Source organism: Tachypleus tridentatus, chromosome 6, assembly GCF_004210375.1.
Source record: "Tachypleus tridentatus isolate NWPU-2018 chromosome 6, ASM421037v1, whole genome shotgun sequence".
NCBI lineage: Eukaryota > Metazoa > Arthropoda > Merostomata > Xiphosura > Limulidae > Tachypleus > Tachypleus tridentatus.
The window spans coordinates 152,493,692-152,511,002 of NC_134830.1; the positions used below are offsets into that span (position 1 = coordinate 152,493,692).

The 17,311-nt window shown below is 30.8% G+C and overlaps 1 protein-coding gene across 1 annotated transcript in view; it reads left to right on the forward strand.

The window, feature by feature from the left end:
- Positions 1-13,624, forward strand: part of LOC143254094 (forkhead box protein J3-like) — a 70,126-nt gene extending 56,502 nt beyond the window's left edge. The window contains exons 4-5 of the mRNA XM_076508865.1: positions 2,137-2,249; positions 8,068-13,624. Coding sequence (XP_076364980.1) covers positions 2,137-2,249; positions 8,068-8,193 — 239 coding nt within the window. The 3' untranslated portion in view covers positions 8,194-13,624. The remainder of the gene's footprint in view (positions 1-2,136; positions 2,250-8,067) is intronic.
- The last annotated feature ends 3,687 nt before the right edge of the window (positions 13,625-17,311 follow it).

Sequence of the window (17,311 nt, forward strand, 5' to 3'; positions counted from 1 at the left end):
GTTGTTTCAAAATGTTGTCTAACTTGTTAATATGTTACAAATGAATGTCCTACTGTTTGAGTTGTTTCAAAATGTTGTATAACTTGTTAATATGTTACAAATGAATGTCCTACTGGTTGAGTTGTTTCAAAATGTTGTATAACTTGTTAATATGTTACAAATGAATGTCCTACTGGTTGAGTTGTTTCAAAATGTTGTATAACTTGGTAAGATGTTACAAATGAATGTCTTACTGGTTGAGTTGTTTCAAAATGTTGTATAACTTGTTAATATGTTACAAATGAATGTCCTACTGGTTGAGTTGTTTCAAAATGTTGTATAAATTGTTAATATGTTACAAATGAATGTCCTACTGGTTGAGTTGTTTCAAAATGTTGTCTAACTTATTAAGATGTTACAAATCAGTGTCATGTAGAGTGGGTAATTGTAAAGTCAGTTCATGCTGGTTGAGATGTTACAAAACCACTTCAGATACAATGGAATAAAACAGTACCACAGCGGCTAAAATGTTGAAAAAAATGTACCACTCTTGATACAATCCTACGAAGCTGTACCACAATTGCTAAGATGTTGCAAAGCAATGCTACAATGTTTAAAAATGTTGTGAAACAATACCACTCTGGCTACAATGTTTAAAAATGTTGTGAAACAATACCACTCTGGCTACAATGCTGCAATGCTTAAAAATGTTGAAACAATACCACTCTGGTTACAATGCTACAATGTTTAAAAATGTTGTGAAACAATACAACTCTGGTTACAATGCTACAATGTTTAAAAATGTTGTGAAACAATACAACTCTGGCTACAATGCTACAATGTTTAAAATGTTGTGAAACAATACAACTTTGGTTACAATGCTACAATGTTTAAAAATGTTGTGAAACAATACAACTCTGGTTACAATGCTACAATGTTTAAAAATGTTGTGAAACAATTCAACTCTGGCTACAATGCTACAATGTTTAAAAATGTTGTGAAACAATACCACTCTGGCTACAGTGCTACAATGTTTAAAAATGTTGTGAAACAATAACACTGGTTACAATGCTACAATGTTTAAAAATGTTGTGAAACAATACAACTCTGGTTACAATGTTTAAAAATGTTGTGAAACAACACCACTCTGGCTACAATGTTTAAAAATGTTGTGAAACAACACCACTCTGGCTACAATGTTTAAAAATGTTGTGAAACAATACCACTCTGGTTACAGTGCTACAATGTTTAAAAATGTTGTGAAACAATAACACTGGTTACAATGCTACAATGTTTAAAAATGTTGTGAAACAATACAACTCTGGTTACAATGCTACAATTTTTAAAAATGTTGTGAAACAACACCACTCTGGCTACAATGTTTAAAAATGTTGTGAAACAATAACACTGGTTACAATGCTACAATGTTTAAAAATGTTGTGAAACAATACAACTCTGGTTACAATGCTACAATGTTTAAAAATGTTGTGAAACAACACCACTCTGGCTACAATGTTTAAAAATGTTGTGAAACAACACCACTCTGGCTACAATGTTTAAAAATGTTGTGAAACAATACAACTCTGGTTACAATGCTACAATGTTTAAAAATGTTGTGAAACAACACCACTCTGGCTACAATGTTTAAAAATGTTGTGAAACAACACCACTCTGGCTACAATGTTTAAAAATGTTGTGAAACAATACAACTCTGGTTACAATGCTACAATGTTTAAAAATGTTGTGAAACAACACCACTCTGGCTACAATGTTTAAAAATGTTGTGAAACAATACCACTCTGGCTACAGTGCTACAAATGGTGCCACAATGGCTAAAATGTTCCAAAATAATATCACGGCTGTTAAAATATTTTAAAATAATGCCATGCTAGTTAATGAGGTGTCACAAAAGAATTCCACATTAGTTAAAATGTTGCAAGTAATGTTATACTGACTGCAATGCATCTTTCAAAACTTGTTTTCAGCATTAAAATGCTGATGATAAACTATTAAGAAAGGTAATAAGGAATTGACAAATGTTTCATGTGTGAAATGTTATGATTTATAAAACTCACACACATGCACATGTATTCTCTGTTACACACTAGCTTTTTTAAATTAACAAAAAGTGATATAAACTTCTTTCTGTGTTCTTAGTGTCTGACTGTCGTCAGTTGTCAAGGGCTCAGCCACTCCTGAAGGACATTCAAAGTCCAACAAGTACCTTTTCTTCTGAGAACAGTAACCTCTCATATGGGTCACACTCTGAGGTAAGAATAGACCAGATCAATTTAGTAGATCCAGCTGTGCTTTGCTCTATCAACAAGCTAAGCATACTAAAACAGATTACCATATTTAGCATTGATCGTGTGTTCTCATTAGATCAACAGAAATGGTTTGTGAAAGGTTCCTTCAGTATGTCATTGCCTTATATCCAATCATACTTTGAGATACAGGTAACTATAGAGTTTCTGTTTCTTGTTACTCAACTAATTTTATTTTATTTTTAAAGAAAAGTTTATACATGAAATTTGTTCTCGCACTTTAAACACTGAATTCTTACTTTAACTACTTAAGTACTAGTTTACTGAGAAGTAAGTTTGTATATCAGTTTCTTGAGGAAAAAATAAGTTGAATTTTGAACATAGAAGCAATATGGAAATTATTCATTTCAAGCTAGATTTATTCAGAATTTTTTTTTCTGGTTCGAAAACATGGCATCACGAAACACCCAAATCTACTTTAAATAAATATACAGGACAAAACGCTTATTTTTCATTCAACTAGACGGACTTTACATTTATGGAGAAGGTTTTTTAAAAGTTGAAGCAGGGAGTAAAGCAACTTGAAAATGTCAAAAACCACAATCAACATTGTTTGAAATATTGCTCGTGAAAATTCAGTGCTTGGTGTAGTTCATGTTATGTGGTTGTCATGATCTAAAAATGGTTACATTGACAAAGCAACCAATAATTATCATGCACATAATTAAATATGAGCTATGGTTCAGTCTGTTTGCCTACTACTCCATATCATGCACAACCTATCTGATGCCTGCAATGAACAGTCTAATATACAATGTCATTTATTAGCATCACGTTTGTGTTCTCCAAGGTTAATTTTTAGTGCACTTTATTAATTTCATATTTGTGTATGTTTTGAACTGTCCCTAAAAATTGACATTGTATGGCCCTTGTTCCTGATCTAAATGTGGTAGTGAATACAATATGGAATTTTCAGTTATAAGCAATGAGTCATTATGTGGTTTGGGGTTGGTAATCTTAACTTTGATAATGGTGTTGACATTATAAGTTTCTCTCTTGTTATATGGGTAGAATAATGACTGCTTATTATTTTTCTGGTCAGAATTACTATATATTAAAATATACAGACTTAGAATTCTACTTGAATTATAGTCAGCGAACTGAATTTTCTATGCATGCAATCCAAGAAAATGGTTGAGAGATATAAAAGCGTCTAGTTCAAGGAAAGGTGTGTGGTCAACCTAAATAACTCTGAACAAGATAAGCAGTACCTAAATATTACTGGAAACAGAAAATAGGAGATAACAAAATAACTAGCAGAATCATCAGTGGTCCATTACATCACTCTATGGATGTCCTTACTGAATAATGGTTTTACCCTATTATGTCAGGTTACAGGTCAAAGGTCGTGCTGTTGTGTTTGTTGACTTCCACTCAAAGATTTATTGAACTACTATTTTATATATTTATGTCAGTAAGTTTGGTATTGAATTATAGATTATAACTCAAATTTTAGTAGCATATACTAGTTAATTTCTTAATTCAGAAATTGGTAGTAAAAGAACATGCCTCAATATCAATTTCTGGGTGTCATGTGGTATGTTGAGTGAAGCATTGGTTTAGATTCTATGTTTGTGATATCCAAATACAGAGTCTATAGTTTTATATGAATTAAGAACTTACATTACTGATATTGAAAAGCTAGAATATTAAATAAGAACCTTGTATGCTGGGCCTGGCATGGGCAGGTGGGTTAAGGCATTTGACTCGTAATCTGAGGGTCATGGGTTCAAATCCATGTCGCACCAAACATGCTCGCCCTTTCAGTTGTGGAGGCATTATAATGTGATGGTCCATCCCACTATTTGTTGGTAAAAGAGTAGCTCAAGAGTTGGCTGTGGGTGGTGATGACTAGCTGCCTTCCCTCTAGTCTTACACTGCTAAATTAGGAATGGCTAGTGCAGATAGCCCTTGTGTAGCTTTGTGCAAAATTCAAAAACTAACAAAATTTCCATACGCTGAAATATTGTTAATGTTCCAAAACATACAGAAAGTAGCTCCATCTATCCCTTTCCATTTATGGAAATACTTCTTTGTATACACATACTTCTTTCTCTGTCATGTGAATAACTAATCAGAAACTCGGCATTTTTCTCTAGTGGCTTTCTCAGCCATTTTGACATATCATAACATCTTGTTCTTTCGATCCAAGGTTTCAAACTGGTAGGTTGAGCCTTTAGGCATGGCTGAAAGGTCACTATAATAAAAGTAATAAACATATATTGTAATGAGATTTAAGTTATTTAGACTAAACATCTGTGTTTTTGTGAAATATATTATCTGTGGTAATTCTAGAAAGAAAAAAAGCAGACTTTATGTTCTAATTTTTTCTGGTGGTTACGAAGTCTGTGAAATTGTCAAACCCCAGATAGTTAGGATAGAGAAAATAACGTACAAAATATATTAGGTTTTATTGAAAACGAACATTTGAAATATGTTTATGAGGTTTTTGAGATTATACAAATAATATTTGAGATTTTTGGGACAAAGAATAATTTTTTAATCATAACATGAAAATCACTTCGTACTTGTGTTTGTAACAAAACGACTATTTTCACAAACAAATCTTTAGTAAAAATACTTCATTACAAAATGTGATCTTTCTGTTTACAAAATACTTACTGTATTTCCTAAGCGTTTACCAAATTTTGTGAAGGTACAGCTACTTCATCAAAATTTATAGTATAAACACTTGTGGATTTTATACCGAGCCTGTTGTGAAAGGGGTAAACCTTTCAGCACAGGCTCTGTCCCTGGGACCAACTTTGTAACTATTTTTGCTTGTTATAGTTTTTGTGCTATAACTTTTAAATTAGTAAATGTATTTTAACAAAGTTTGACACATTATCAATAAACATTACAATGCCTACATATGCAAAATATCAAATTTTTTTTACTTACTCTTAAGGTTTTTTAAGCATGTATGTGTTTCCCTTGTAGCAAAGCCACATCAGGCTGCCTGCTGAGTCCACCGAGGGGAATTGAACCTGTGATTTTTGCATTGTAAATCTATAGACTTACCGCTGTACCAGCGGGGGACGTTAAGCAATGTTTTTTTCATGCCTTTTGTCTTTTTGCACGTTTCCTATCTAACATATAAAGTAAATTTTATATGTGAAACTTATAACCACTAGAGAATTGTTAAATATTTAAAAAAACAACAACTTTATTTTATCTATTATTATCACTGATGTATCTCATTACAGATTAACTCAATTTGACCAATCTTGTAACTACCATAAATGTAAATTATACCTTTTTCATTCTAGAATGTGTGTGGGTAATAACGTGATAAAACAAACGTTTAGACAGAATAGCTTAAAACTCATAACATTAAATATTTATTATTTTTATTATATTGAATTTTCAGTCATGCCTAGCTAACAATACAGAAGTTACTGTGGTGTGGCACACGTGCATTCATGTTACTATATCCAGTAATATAAAACTGTTACAAAGTGAGCTGTCTCGGCTCTTTGTTAGTGGACTAGTATTTTGTAATGTAGAGTCATATTTCAATTACTACATATATGATATATGTATACAGATTATTAGTGTTTACAAACTGTTTCCTAAATGTTTTTTGTTGTTTTTAAACATGGGACAGTAAATAAAGAAAGCAGTTACTTATTCTAGTTACAATCTTTGTACATGGTTACTGTTTTTGCTAAACCTTTAGAGATTCCACACATGGAGAATTTTTAAAACAAAATAATTTTTATTTAGGTTTTATATACATTGGAGTAACCAAAAAACGTTGTAAATTACCATATTGATACCGTGGAATTACATTACAATTTATCAAGTTTAGCAACCGAGCTTATTTGTGTCTGAAAAATATGAAATTCCGAACCTGCTAAAGATTCAACTTACCAGCATGAAAGTTTATTTCAGAAGAAAGAGGGAATGGTGTTATATTTGAAAACAGCTGAGAAAATTACTAGGGGGACATTCTGAGTTCTTGATCAGTATTCATATGTAGAAATAAGTACATATAAGGAACTGTTTCCAAAAATGGAAGGAGGTAAAGTCACAGTGTTTGATTTGTTAAGTATAGTAATATCTCAGCAAACAGAAAAGATAAACAGTTATTATTATATATTCTAGCTTGTCAGTACCAGTAATTTGAGTTTGTAATTCATACTAAACTGAGGACTATATTTTGACACCACAAACATCTAATCTGCACCAGAGTTGCATTCATTATATCACTCAACATAGAAGAATTGATGTTTAGGTGTGTTAATATTTTTTACTGTATTTCCCAGTGTCAAAGATGCTATTTTTTTCCCCAAAATAAGTCTCAAAAACTAACCCTGCATCTTCCAGGCCGAATGTTACGTTGCTTATAGGCCTAAACCTAACTAAGCCTAGAGGAAGTGTTTTAGTGCTAGACAGTAATCCAAGTTTCTATTTATGACCCAGAATGAAATGTATAAGTTACTTAGTGTTAAATAATAAATAAATAAACAAAATAATCATAAATGATCACAAAATTCATTGGTGCTTCTAACGTAGGCTAAGCTAAACCAGTTGATGGTCTAATTTGCCTGTTTTCCATCAAATAATGACATCTTTACTCACTTCAAATGATCTTGACATTAAGGCAATATTATGAGAACATATGAAAAGTAAAAATTTCAGAAATGCTACCTGGTAATGGCAGCCATTTGTAAAATATCATCAGTTTGTTTTGGTTCCATTGAGACCATTCTGTTCTGTTATTGGCAGGAGTTCTCTGTAACAGCTTAACTGAGTCAACACAGCTCGTATTATGATCTCTACAAAAAACAAAAAAAGCACTCATAGAATAGGCTTAGAATAATGTTATTGCTGGTAAAAATACTGGTATTCCAGTGGTAATTTAAGGTATACACTTTCAAATGGATTACATTTACCATTAATACATCTTGCTTTGTGCTTTAACATCTGAAAGACAACTAATAGTGAATGGATTACATTTACCATTAACACATCATATTTTAGTGTCTGGAAGACAAGTAATATGGAATGAATTTATTTTCCTTCATTATATCATACTATAAGGTCTGGAATAGTGATCCTATACTTGCAATGCCAAAAGTAAAAGGAGTGCTGGGAGTCACAGAGGTTTATCTAGAAAATCTATGTTATTGAATTGGTTTAGGGACATTTGGGCAAGAAGATAGAATGAAAAGCAACCATGAACTACAAAAAAATCAGATGGCTCAAAACTTTTGAACAGTACTGTACATGTGTAAATATACATGCATTGAACATAAGAAACAAGAAAAATCTAAGTTGTAGGATTGACATGAGATATGGTTATACTAGGTTGCCTAGTTGCCTCCAGTGGCTCACCAGTAAACATGAGAGCATATAATGCTAAAATTCAGGGATCAGTCCCTGTGTAGGCACGACACAGACAGTCCATTGTCTTTAGTAGCACTTTCTCTACAATCATCTGGCAGGGTGACAGTTTTTCAATGATGTTCATTTATTATTACTAACTACTGATTTAGGTTGCTTGATTCAAAATAACAGAAGTTTTTTCACATTTTCTTTTGCCTTGTACCATTGTAAGTTGAAAATATATCATTTACCCCTGAAACCAAACTCCAAATAATTTGGAGATGTTATATTTGGATGCAGATTCAGTTTGTGTTTATATTTATTTAATAACATAAGATGTTTTTAATGTTTTCCATTGTAGCCTAAGTAATGTATGATGCAGTATGAATCTTTGAAACAAAGATCAGAAACTTGTGTTATTCTTATTGCCTAGATGAGCCCTGTACCAGTCCTTCACCCTATTGGAACACCTGCTTCGTCACTGATAGCCAATCAACAGTCAAGATTTTGTGAGGATGATGAGATTGAGGATGATTTTAACTGGGATAAACTTCTGTAAAACTTTCTAATATAAATATATATTCTTAAATATCTCAAGCCAATCATAGACACCTAACTTTGTTTCAAAGTAGGGGAGGAACAAAAGCTGAGAGGTGAAACCATTTTTTTTTTTTATAAGAAACTCTGACAAGCTAAAATTTTACAGTTTGGTCTCAGTTAAGCTGCTGGTTTTATAATGTAAACCCACAAAAGTTGGAAGGTATCTGAGTGTGAAATGTTCGATATGTACTTACTGTGAGTTTATAATCAAAGTGAGTAAAGCATGCTCTCCTTCTGCTTTGTGGGTTAGGTCACCTGTGAAACCAGTCAAGAATGCATTCAAGTAAGAGTTTCGCCCTGTAAAGACAGGTGTATTTTGTATGAAACCTTAATGTATTCTTTTTTTAAAAGCTCAGCATACATTTACGTGCCAGTATTTCTTGTTTTAGAGGAGCCATATTAACCTGTATTGATAGATCAGAGTGTTTGTATCATAATATTGTTCTTAGTGAGGTATTGAATATCAAATTTAGGAACATTGACCGATGTTGCACTTTTTCTTGTGCAGTGATTTTTGAAGCTTTGTCGTTGTCACTGTTGTAGTTTTAAGTAATACACTTGGTCAGTATTTTTTGTGTTCTTAAGAAAATTATTTGCATGTGTACTTGGAATTTCTGAATTTGTACATAAATATGGTTTGATATAGTTGTTGGTTGACTGATCCGTCCAGTATTGAGTTGTATTTTTCCTTTTACTGCACCTTTATTTATTGTCATTAGAATTATGTCAGTTTAATAAAATGTGATTGGTTCACCTTGTTACTTTGAGAACATACCTGCACATTCTCATGTACTAGAAGGTATAAATTCATGACATTTGACATGACATACCTCAAACAAAGTGAAACTCATTAATGACATTTATCACATACTTGTATGTCTCTCGGTAAACTTATAATTGTACTTGTATAAAAGTACATGTACATTTGTTTGTGTGTGTTTCTACGTATGTCCGACGGTGTAGCAGTGTAACAGTTTTTTTCAAATACCAAACTATTCTGCTAAATGTCCAATGTTAAGTAAATATTTAATTAAGTGTAAAATATGTTATGAAAAGGAAGTGGAGTTGTAGTTTTCATACTGTAAACCTCCAGCAAACTGAATGAACAGTGTGAGACAAAAGAATCTAATGAATGTAATTAAACCAAATCATTGGATAATTAAAAACAATATGAAAAGGATTGTTTTGTGACGGATAGTTTTATTGTTCTGTTAAAACGACACGATGAGATGAAATCGGTATCTCACCAATTGGTGAAAGTAGGTGGTTGAACTTTGGGATAGTAATGAAAGTGTTTTAAGAAATTATCCTCTTTGTTATGTATTTGTTTCATTTTGTAATAATTCATTATTATATTATGAATATAAGTACTGTTGTTCATCTGTACTTGTTATTATTGTATAAAGCTTTTGTCAGTAATTTTTATTTTTACATTGTGGTGATAAATTTGGTAATAATGTGATATGTGCCAGTATTTTTCAAAAGTTCTGGGGGTCTCATGATATTTTTTTCACAACATTGGAGAATTTCTTACTTGTATGAAAGTGTAATTGGATGGTTGATTCCATTGGTAACCATATAATTACATTATTTAACTGGTAACCATATTAATTACATTATTTAACTGGTAACCATATTAATTACATTATTTAACTGCATTTGAAATTGTTTCATTTTCCTGTAGAAAGGTTTTATGATATATTTCTTTTGTGACCAACAGTCGTTTCTTTCTACAGTAACTGTGTCTGTAACAAAAGTTGATTGGTACATAATGTATCCATAAACTATTTGATGTTTTGGTACTAGGAGTATCAAGTTGGTTTTAGCATTTTTAAAAAATTTCAAGTTGTTTATAAAAGTACGTTTTTTTAAAACCAGAGCAAGTTTGAAGATATTTTAAACATTTGTGTTATATTCACTGTAGTAACTAGTATTAAACATCTTATTTAATAATATTAATTGTTCTGATGATTAAACAACCAAAAACAAATGTTTTACGATTGTGTTTCTGTATTTGAGTCTGACATTGTTGAAGAATTGCTTTTATCTTTAATGTTGTAATTATGAACTTTTTCAAACAAGGTCCTAAAATTTTGATATTGTAAATTAGAAGTTTTAACTTGAATTTTGCATTTTATCCAGAAAATAAAATCCTTGAACATAGTAATAGAAACTTACCATCTTTAACTTGAAGACTGGTTTCAGTGTTTGTTATTGTTATGTATTAAGATTTCAATATATAGACTGTTGTTATCATATTGATATATATTAAAATTGTATGCTGGTTGTAGAAGAATTTGATTCCCAGACACTTTCCTGTTGAATGTTAGTCATTTGTAACTTTATATTAGCATGCATAGCTTATGTCTAGAAAGCTTTAATATAACTTAACAAATGTTTGCAAAAGAAACTGAGGGCTTATGATTGCTGAGAAATCTCTCTTACTATGTAGTAAATGTTAGTCTTACCTTGATGAGTTACAAACCACTACCTATCAAAAGCTTGGCTTACCTCAGTGACCTGTAAAATATTAACTAGTGAAACTTTGACTTGCATTGCTGACTTACAAACTACATATTATCTTAGCATGGTGACCAACAAACTACCTGCATAAAACAATGTTAGTCTTGTCTGGGTAACTAGCAAACTAGTACTTAATAAATCTTAGACTTGCTATGATGGCTTCCAAGCTAGCACTTAACGGGTGTCATGCTTAGCAGGGTAACTTACGAACTAGTACTTAACAAATGCCAGACTTACTATGATGACTTACAAGCTGGCACTTAACAGGTGTTAGACTTAGCTAGATAACTTACAAACTACTACATATGTTAGATGTGCTATGTTGACTTACAAGCTGGCACTTAACAGGTGTTAGACTTAGCTAGATAACTTACAAACTACTACATATGTTAGATGTGCTATGTTGACTTGCAAGCTGGCATTTAACAGGTGTTAGACTTAGCTAGATAACTTACAAACTACTACATATGTTAGATGTGCTATGATGACTTACAAGCTGGCACTTAACAGGTGTTAGACTTAGCTAGATAACTTACAAACTACTACATATGTTAGATGTGCTATGATGACTTACAAGCTGACACTTAACAGGTGTTAGACTTAGCTAGATAACTTACAAACTACTACATATGTTAGATGTGCTATGTTGACTTGCAAGCTGGCATTTAACAGATGTTAAGCTTGTCTGCTTATTTCTATCTAGAAAATGTTGAGTTTACCTTAATAACATACAAATGACTATGAAAAAAGTTTACCTCTGTGACCTACAAATTTTTATCTAGCAAATGTGAGAGAATCACCTTAATGACATTCAAACTATTCCCTTTAGCAAGTGCTAGGTTTAATTTAATAGAATTGATTTTAATTAGAACTCTTTCCACAATTCATTTTGTGGCAGACATGAGTTTAAACACTAGTTAGAGAAACAAAAAAACGTTAAAGCGACGTAGTTGTGGGTGATGCAATAGCAATTATTGGTATCATCATAAAAAGCATATAAAAATATGTTTTACATGCTGTTTCCACAGCCTTAAAGCAGTTAAAAAAATGTTACATATGAATCAACATTTGTGGTGCTAGGCATTTATCTAAAAGAAATGTGAAATGGAACATATGTAGCAAACATTTAAAAGAACATGATTGATATACAAGTCATTATCCAGACTGTATATTTCTTTTATATTCAGAAAGCAATATAAGCTATAATAATTTTAAACCTGTATTTATTCAAACAATTAATATAGGATCTTATGTTATATCCTCACCATGAAGTTGAACTGAAAGGCATTCATGTAAATAACTTGGGTTCATTATTATTTAATAATTGAAAGTTATTCGACACTCAGAAAAAAGGTACAAGTTTATATATATATAAAATACAGAATAGAGAAAGAAAGAAGAACAGTTCAAATGCCATGATTTTAATGTAAATTTACCATTGTCCCATCAAGGTACTGTACTTCAGTAGTACAGATAATAACACAAAAGCTTTAACAATAGGAGTAAACAGAAAACCAGTTGCATTTTCATCAGATTATTACAGTTAATTTTTTCAACTAGTCAAGTGAATTTATTGATAATGAAATAAATTAAACTGTTTCATGCAACTACATGTTAGTCTATAATCTAGATAATTGAAAACTTAAAATGCTGGATTTCTACATAAGTCAAAAGCCTTATCAACAGTTACTTTGTTTTCAGTTTAGAACTTTGGTTTTAAGGGGAAAATATATTTGATTTATTTACTCTTGTGTGTTAGCCATGACATACAAATTGTCTTCTTAGCCACGAAAGACAATAACCTTCGACATTGAAATTGCAGCACCAGGAACATCGTAACGTTAAAATGATACATCTTTAGAACAATGTATTTTCAACCCTGCTGGTTTATCACATATTCCCTAAATTTCAAGCATGGGTGAAGTACAGTAGGAATTATTCTTCTGGTTATCTTAAACTATTGGGCTTAACTTGATGACCTCATATTGAAGTATAATACTTTAAAGGTAAATCTGCTAAACATTTGTTCAAGTTAAAAATATTCAGACTTTTACTTATCCTACAATGTTTGTACTTAGAAAAAACCAATTTTGTTTGTGATAATTTCTTTGAAGAGTGAATATATATATTCATAATGAAATATGAGATTAAAAATATAATTTTTTTTCCAAAATTTTAAAACTTTAGAATAACAACTAAATAACTTGATATCTGTGAATGTAATAACAACACAGAAGGTAACTTTAATTTGCAATATCATAAAGTATTATTATAGTAAAAGAAATTTGAATGTTTCACGGCTGGTATTAAAGACTTGTTAATGTGTCTAGTGATTGTTCTTTTTGTTTCCCATGTGTATAAGCTTGTTTAATACCTTAATTTATTTAATGGTTTCATGGGTAATTATAACCAGAGGATCCTACATGATGTTTATTCCAGTCTCCATTTTTAATTATTCATAAAATTATGTTGATATATAAAAAATGCAACTATGTTTTCATTCTTTCTTATCCTTGTGTTGACTTGGTGTAAAGTTACTTTTATTCCAGCTTAATACTGTATCTTGTAAACCTATTCATGTGTTTATAATGCAGAAAAGTAAAATGTTTGTTAGTCAACCAAACTGATGAAATGATTTTGTTGATCTACCATTTTAGTTCTAAATTTTTATGGAAATATTCCATCAGTGCTGTAATGACGGAATCTACTTATTGTTATACCTACGATAAGTCCACCCATAATATTTACAGGCTGTTTTATGTAATGACCATTCTTTGTTATTCATCAAATGAACATTTTATAATCTATCTGTATGGAATTGCTTGTTGTGCTTCAAATAAAAATAATTCAGTATTTTGTTGACAAAATATTGGTTTGGTTTATTTTGTTGCTAAGCCTACACTTTCCAAACCTAAGTGTTTTTATTGTAAAAATTGACAAATCAAATTAGAGTAAACCAAATAATGTTGAAATTATTATAACATTGCAAAGTCTGTGTCTTTGTGTATTTTAATAATCTAAACTTGTAAAAAAAACAAACAAGTGAGAACTTCCTTGTGTACTGCCACTTTTCAAACATCCACTACTGATTTTACCAAAACCATTTGACAGTTTTCTGCTATCTGTAGTTATATGTTTATAAATTAGAAAAATTAAAAATATTATTTAAATCTACATATGATATGTATTTAATTAAATATTCTTGTCACGGATTATTAGTATCAGACCTGTCTTCTTTCTTGATTTTCTCTTGGAGGTCTTCAAAAGAATGTATAATAGTATTCCAACCACACTGTGTGTTTGTGTCATGGTCAGCTCAACGAGCTCTGTATTGAACTATGGATACAACAGACATAATGTGGTTGAACTATGACTTAACACCCTTCTTGAAACACCCTAAAGGACTAAATAAAGTAGTTTTAGAAGTATAAAAGGCCTAACACTAATGTCTTTTGGTGAGTATAATTCATTATATGCTGGTTTTAAAAAGGTATTCACACTGTAACAAGAAACACACATGTATATACATAACACTTTATGTTAAAACAAATCTAAAAACGTTTTTTCTACATTATTTTCAAATGTGGTAAAACCTTGATTCCAGTTATTTTTAAATTTAGGTTTAAGCTAGTGGTTCTGTGGTTTATTAGTAAATGCAAAGCATCTTGAAGTTAATGTGTTCATTGGCAACAACTTGGACTCATCAATGTGTTCAAAGTAGCTTCAATAACATTATTAGGTTTGATAACCTAAATTAACATTAAAACTGTGCAAAGAATAAGATGCCATTATGAAGTAAACAGTACTGTATAAGAACTGTATTTAATATTACTATATAAGAACCATAGTTAATAGTACTGCATAAGAACCGTAGTAAATAGTACTGTATAAGAACCGTAGTAAACAGTACTGTATAAGAACTGTAGTAAACAGTACTGTATAAGAACCGTAGTAAACAGTACTCTATAAGAACCGTAGTAAACAGTACTCTATAAGAACTGTGGTTAATACTACTGTATAAGAACCGTGGTTAATAGTACTGTATAAGAACCGTAGTTAATGGTAATGTGTTAATAATTTAGTGATATTTTTAAATACTGAAACATGAAATGCACTACTCTTCTACTAAAAGACAGTAAGGACAACCTTGAAAGATGCACCCAATTTTTTGCTGGATACTCTAATTGATTGCTGGCATCAGTTATGAAAATGATAGTTAATCAGATTAAAGATTAACAGTGAGGGTAATTATATGTTTTGTTATTCGATGGGAATTCTGTGATTACATTTGTTTTAAATGCCTTTTTCATGAAAATATATAATTTTGGGAAGTGACTTCAAGTTTACATCTTGATTTTAAGTAATTATTCTGCTTGTCTCCATTGCATTAGTGTTTAGAAGACCAGTTTTAATAATACCATGCAGATTACAGACTAGATTAGAATCTCTGTTTAACTGTTCATCAAATGTGTAAAACATATATTTACATCTTGATTTTAAGTAATTATTCTGCTTGTCTCCATTGCATTAGTGTTTAGAAGACCAGTTTTAATAATACCATGCAGATTACAGACTAGATTAGAATCTCTGTTTAACTGTTCATCAAATGTGTAAAACATAAATTTACATCTTGATTTTAAGTAATTATTCTGCTTGTCTCCATTGCATTAGTGTTTAGAAGACCAGTTTTTCTGCTTGTCTCCATTGCATTAGTGTTTAGAAGACCAGTTTTAATAATACCATGCAGATTACAGACTAGATTAGAATCTCTGTTTAACTGTTCATCAAATGTGTAAAACATAAATTATAAACTGAATTAAATTCTTTGTTGAAGGTTTCATCTAGTTTATGAAACATAGATTTACAAACAAAGATCTTTTGTTACACAGTTCATCTACGGTATGAAAACAAAGATTACGTAACAGATTAGACACTTTGGGTAGATTGTATGTAGTGTGTAACAAAACTAGTATGCCATTTTAAAATCTTTTTTAATAATTAGATTTTTCATTAGCGTGGAGCTAAGCATATATATCAAATGTATTTTAATATTTCTGCATGTGAGATGATAGATAATTCAGACTGTATGTTTTAGTGAAATGTCTTAAGTGATTTGAATGTTCTTTATGGTGTATACTCCTTCATTCTGTAGATAAAGACCTCTGGTACGTGGGTAGTTGAATTAATTTTTCTCAAAACTATTTTAGTTTAATAATACCAACTCCCTAAACTAAAACTAAGCACGACTTACCGACACAACTACTGGCTTAAAAAAGGAAACTATTTTCAATAGAAAGTTGAATTTGTAATGCACTTTTATTGGTGGCATTTGATTGTTTTGTAATATCGATCCTTCATTCATGTTTAAAGTATTTCTATTATATACACAGTATTTAGTTTTGTTTTATGTTAAAATGGGTAAAACTTTGTAAAGATCAATGTTTAGCTAAAACTATCAAAAGAGGTTTGTATTTATGTTTGGTAATAATGTCAAATGAAATGTAGAAGAAATATTTTCATCTCATGGATTATTTTGCAAGAAACAGTAGTTATCTGTAGCATGTGAAAATGTTATTAGAGGCATATTTTTTTTTTTAAATATCTGAATACAAGTGTAGAATATAAGTATTTTTAAAAATTACCTTTCTGGAACATTTTCTGTTTTTATTTATTTCTCTTATTATTTAATATTTCGTGATGTGTTGAAGTTGTAAAAGCGACCGTACCGTTGGTGATAGTTAATGAATGTGTTGAAGTAGTAATAGTTAATGAATGTGTTGAAGTAGTAAGAGCGACCGTACCGTTGGTTAATGATTGTCAAATTTGTTTCAACTTGTGTTTCTAAATAATTATTTAGCTGTGTTTTTTTTGTTCATTTAATACATATAATTTGACTGGTTCTGTTATTCATCATGGAAACCAACAATACAGAGTAACCGTATACGTATTTTACAGAAACTAGGTTGCACAACCATAAGAGAAAAAGATATTTATGTAGTTCAGTTACTTTAACTCGTATGATATTTCTATGTATCGGTGCTAAATGTATATGTCTTTGTACAGTACATTTTTTTTCAGACTTTATTCACCTAAAGTTTATTTTTTCAGTTTGTGTTGTGCATTTTGTACACGCTTGTGTCGCATATTGTTGTTGTAATTTTTTCTCCCTCTGGTTGACGTATTTGTTCAAATTGTAATTTGTGTCGAGCAGGAAATAAAAATGGTTTAATGCACAATGAACTTGTGCATGTGATTGTACTAGGCTTTAATGTGAATTCTTACCTACTTATATTTAAACCTTAGGGTTAAAAGAAATGTTACTTTTGTGTGGCACACATAAATTAAAAACCAGTTGTCAGGCTACATGATCTTTTTAAACAAAATCAGAACAAGAGGGAAGTTTGCATCAGCCTAGACCAAACTAATAATTTAGACTCTGACCTACATACCTCCTTGTCACTTTACCCCTGGAGGCATTACTATAGTGTGTGAGACCCAATTTTCAATAGATGTAGTTTATAACACCAGCACTGAGTGTGAAAACTTTATTGGCT